The sequence below is a fragment of the Calidris pugnax genome, unplaced genomic scaffold, assembly GCF_001431845.1.
Source record: "Calidris pugnax isolate Ruff unplaced genomic scaffold, ASM143184v1 scaffold9, whole genome shotgun sequence".
NCBI classification, from domain to species: Eukaryota; Metazoa; Chordata; class Aves; order Charadriiformes; family Scolopacidae; genus Calidris; species Calidris pugnax.
In genome coordinates, this window is record NW_015090778.1 from 183,305 (window position 1) to 188,143 (window position 4,839).

At 69.9% G+C, this 4,839-nt stretch overlaps 1 protein-coding gene across 3 annotated transcripts in view; it reads left to right on the plus strand.

The window, feature by feature from the left end:
- Positions 1–4,681, plus strand: part of AATK (apoptosis-associated tyrosine kinase) — a 10,782-nt gene extending 6,101 nt beyond the window's left edge. The window contains exons 8-13 of one of the 3 annotated variants that reach the window (XM_014950144.1): positions 75–214; positions 388–537; positions 625–3,778; positions 3,901–4,048; positions 4,122–4,379; positions 4,564–4,681. In XM_014950144.1, the coding sequence (XP_014805630.1) occupies positions 75–214; positions 388–537; positions 625–3,778; positions 3,901–4,048; positions 4,122–4,379; positions 4,564–4,592 (3,879 nt within the window). In that variant the 3' untranslated portion in view covers positions 4,593–4,681. The remainder of the gene's footprint in view (positions 1–74; positions 215–387; positions 538–624; positions 3,779–3,900; positions 4,049–4,121; positions 4,380–4,563) is intronic. The other 2 variants (XM_014950151.1, XM_014950159.1) reach the window with 2 other exon arrangements.
- Positions 4,682–4,839: the final 158 nt, after the last annotated feature.

Below are 4,839 nucleotides of genomic sequence, written 5' to 3' on the forward strand. Positions count from 1 at the left end.
TGGGGGTGGGGACAACTTTTGCTGCGGTGTGGCCAGTCTCTTATGTGTAAGTCTGACGTTCTCTTCTCGTACTGACCCTGCATACTTGGCAGGACGACTACTTCGTGACGGCCGACCAGCTGTGGGTGCCGCTGCGCTGGATCGCACCCGAGCTCATCGACGAAGTGCACGGCAACCTGCTCATCGTGGACCAGACCAAGTCCAGCAACGTCTGGTGAGCACAGTCCTGGGGGGGGACAGGAGGGGCTGGTGGCCGGGAGGTGCAGAAGGAGGTGTCTGGTGAAGGCAGCATCAGCGGGATGTGTCAGGGTGGATCGTTTTGGGGCTGACAGCTGGTAGCAGGGTTGGGGTCTCCCCGTGCCCCCCAGCATCCCACCCTGCCCGCAGGTCGCTGGGTGTCACCATCTGGGAGCTGTTTGAGCTGGGCAGCCAGCCCTACGACCACTACTCCGACCGGCAAGTGCTGGCCTACGCCATCAAGGAGCAGCAGCTCAAGCTGCCCAAGCCCCAGCTGAAGCTCTCGCTGTCGGAGCGCTGGTGAGGACCCATCCCGTTCCCCTCCCTCTCCCCTTCCCCTGGCGGGTTGGGGGGTCCGGGGCTGACCCCCGCCCCTCGCCGCGGCAGGTACGAGGTGATGCAGTTCTGCTGGCTGCAGCCGGAGCAGCGCCCGACGGCGGAGGAGGTGCACCTCCTGCTCTCCTACCTCTGCGCCAAAGGGGCGACGGAGGCGGAAGAAGAGTTCGAGAAGCGCTGGAATTCCATGAAGCCCAACGGCAGCGCCAGCGCCAGCCACCACGGGGCTGAGCTCTCCTCTTTCCCGCTGCTGGAGCAGTTCTCTGCCGACGGCTTCCCCTCGGACGGGGACGACATCCTCACTGTCATGGAGACCAGCCACGGCCTCAATTTTGAGTACAAGTGGGAGCACACCAAAACCGAGCACTTCCAGGCACCCCTGGGGTCCCTGAGCCCCAGCAGCGCCGCCCGCTACCACGACCTCTACTACCCGGCCACGACCACTGGCCACCTGAGCCTGGGGGTCTCGCCCTCCTGCTACGAGTGCAAGCCACCGGGCTGCCCCGGCTTGCCCGCACCCGGCGTGGTGCCCATCCTGGGTGCCCACAGCCCCTCGCTCGGCAGCGAGTACTACATCCGCATCGAGGGGCCCGGGGAAGGCAGCGCCGAGCTGGACTACGCCATGTGCGCCTACAGCCCCGCGGGCGAGCGGGGGTCCCCGCGCCCCCCGTCCTGCTGGAGAGCCCAAGGGACCCGGAACGGCAGCACCTATGACTCTGACAGCAGCCCTACCGTCTCCCTCAGCATGGAGCCGCTGCTGGGCCACACGCCGGTGGGCGAGGGCTCCTGGGAATGCGCCGAGTACTACCCCTACCCCTGCCCGGGCCAGGAGCCGCGGGGCTACGAGCCATCCCCTAGCCACGGGGAGGAGGGGTACCTGCTGGAGGACGAGCCCCCCCAGCCACACAGCCAGGACTGGCCCGTCCCCGCTTTCCAGCCCAGCATCTTCACCGACCCACTGGGCGTCTCGCCCTCCGTGAACTGTGCCTACAGCCCCCGGGGCTACGGGGAGCCGCCAGGGGGGCGGCCACCGGGGCAGAGCGTGGCCCGGCCGGACTGCGTGGCTCTGGATATGGGTGAGGACAGCCCCCCCGGAGCCCCCCGCCCGCAGGGTGCGAGCCCCCCGGCTCAGCGGCACCCTTGGGCCTCCAACAGCTCCTCCAACAACAACATCGGCAGCGGCAGCCCGGCCCCCCGTGAGCCCCCGGCCGGAGACAGCTGGTGCTACCGCCGCATGATCACCTTCCGCGGGCTGATGGCCAAGCCGCTGGGCACCGTGCCACGCGGTGGCCAGCCCCAGCTCGGGGGGTCCCCGGCAGGCCACGACTTCCGCCGCCCGCGGCAGGATCAGGCCCCCGGCACGGCTGGCGGCTCCTCCTCCCCGCCGTGCTGCTCGCCCTCCCCGCGGCGTCAGGCCTGGCACAGCCGTGACTCATCAACCTCCGGCCGCTCGCAGGCAGCAGCCCTGGCTGGCAGTCCCGCCACGCCGTGGGGCCCCGCCACGGCCCCGCCGCCAGCCGCCGCGGGGGCCCAGCACGATGCCCGCCCAGAGGAGAGCGTGGAGGGGAGCAGCCCTGCCCTCAGCCCCCTGCCCCACGCCACGGCCGCAGCGGGGCCGGGGGAGGCCACCCCCGTGGCTGGCACCGCCACCCCGAACTCTGACCCCCCCGTGGAGCCTGGCATAGATGGCGCCCAGCCTGCGCCAGAGGCCTCTGAGGCGCCGGCGCCGATGCCCGGGCAGGCTGCCGCCGAGAGCGCCGCGTGTGCCGCCGGCGATGCCGACCGGACGCCGGACAAGACCTTCTCCAGTGCCAGCTTCCCCAGCGTGGACGAGGGGAGCGATGAGGACACGGCGGAGCTGACCTCCGGCATCTTCACCGACTTCTCCGGGGACTACGTGGAGCGGGCGGAGGTGGCCCCAGCCTTCAAGTCCCTGCAGAAGCAGGTGGGGACGCCGGACTCCCTGGAGTCGCTGGACATCCCATCCACAGCCAGCTCCTGCGAGGTCTTCAGCCCCACTGCCTTCGTGCCCGCCGGCCAGCCCAAGGCGCTCGACAGCGGCTACGACACCGAGAACAACGAGTCCCCCGAGTTTGTCCTCAAAGAGCCCCATGAGCCCCGAGAGCCGGAGGCCTTCAGCCAGCTGGGGAAGCCACCCCCGGGGCTGCCGGGGGGCGAGGGTGAGGGTCCGGCCCCCGAAACGCGGCTCTCCACCTCCCTCGGGGCCGAGCTGCACAGCCTGGCCGAGAAGAACCCCTACCGCGACTCTGCCTACTTCTCCGACTACGACGCCGAGGCCGAGCGTGGCCCCAAGGACGAGGAGGACAGCGATGGGTCCCAGACCCCGGAGGCAGAGGAGGGTCCCCGACCCCCTGTGCAGGACATGGGGCGAGCCCCCGTGCCGGGAGAGGACCCTCTGCACCCCCCAGGGGCGCCCGGCAGCCCCCCGGCAGCGCCCGGCGTTGCGGTGGCAGTGGACACGCCGGTGGCGGGGGGTTTGGTGGGGGACTGGAGGGGGGCAGAAGCTGGGAGCACGGCGGCCCCCACGGCGCCTGGCACCGAGCAGCGACCCGCCGGCACGGGGCTGGTACCGGGCAGCTCCCCGCATCCCGACGGAGATACCTGTCCCCCGGGTTCTGTGCCACCCAAGACTTTCTTCTTGACCCCAGTGCCAACGAGCCCCGGGGAGCCGGTGCCCCTCGGAGGGACCCCTGTGCCCGAGGGTGTCCCCGGACTTGGGGAAGCCACAGTTGGGGGCGAACAGACTGTGCCCCCCTCACCGGGGATTGGGGAACTGGGACTGCCACCGGAGGGGACTGGGGTGGGTGACGCGCCGGGGGGTCCCAGCACGCTGCTACCGGGGGGTGAGTCACCCCCAGGCCTCTCCCCGCTCCCGTCCCCCCGGGAGCCACGGCCAGTTGCCCCCGAGCGCCGTGAGGAGGCGGAGGAGGAGGAGGAGGACACGGAGGACAGCGATGAGTCGGATGAGGAACTGCGCTGCTACAACATCCAGGAGCAAAGCGAGGAGAGCGAGGAGGAGCCGGTGGCCGTGCCCATCGTGGTGGCCGAGAGCCAGAGTGGCAGGAACCTGCGCAGCCTCCTCAAGATGCCCAGCCTGCTCTCCGAGGCCTTCTGCGAGGACCTGGAGCGCAAGAAGAAGGCCGTCTCCTTCTACGATGACGTTACCATCTACCTCTTCGACCAGGTGGGTGGCCACGGGCACTGAGCACAGCCCCAGGGGGGTTTTTGGGTGCTGGGGACTGATGGGAGCCGTCCCCAAGGGTGACTCCATCCATGGTCTGTTCCCACCTGTCCCATTTTGTGCAGGAAAGCCCCACGCGGGAGCTGGCTGAGCAGAGCTTCCCAGAGCCCCCCCAGCCTTCGGGGCAGCCCCCCACCGGCGGCAGCCCCCCCAGCCCGGCGGACAGGCTGGGCACCTCGGACGACTCCTCGGACGGCAATGCCTCGGAAGAGAGTAAGGGGCTGGGGAGGGTTATGGAGGGGGGGGCACGGTGGGGCAGGCTGGGGTGACCCCACGGTGGGCTCAGCCCCCTCTCTCCATGTCACAGGCGGTGGCTTCGAGTGGGATGACGACTTCCCGCTCATGCCGGTGAAGCCGTCCCTGATGGCCTCGCTGACGGGGACGCCGGCAGAGCCCGCCCCGGCCGTGCCCGCGCTGCCCACCCTGGTGCCGGCGCAGAAGCAGGTGCTGCCCATCCAGTTCTCCCGCTTCACGGTCTCACCCGCCCCGGTGTCCCGCTTCTCCATCACCCACGTCTCCGACTCGGACATGGACTCCATAGGAGGTGAGTCCCAGGAACCCACCACCATCCCAGAGAGCTGCCATCCCTCCCCTCCGTCCCGGTGCCAGCCGGGAGCGTGCGGGACACCCTGCCCTTGTGCCATGTGGGGACTGTCACCCCCTCCGAAGGGCTGGGTGTCCCATGGGTGCGCTGCCACCTACTCATGCCACCTCTCCGGTCCTTGCAGGCAGCAGCGAAGACGGTGACCGGGAGTGAGGCAGCCGGGATGCCAACCGGGCATCGTCCCGGCAGAGGACGGCAGGGCCGGGAGCGGGGTCCGGGCGGGGGGGGGGGCCCAGACCACGTTTTTATTTTAGGCAGATTTTTATCGGAAGGAGCTCGTTTGCTGCTGCGAGCGGGAGCGGGGCCCGGGGCCAGGCGGTGGGTGACGGCCATGCGTGTGTGTGCGTGTGCGGGTGGCTGCGCGTGTGCGTGTATAAATAGACACATATATATATATATA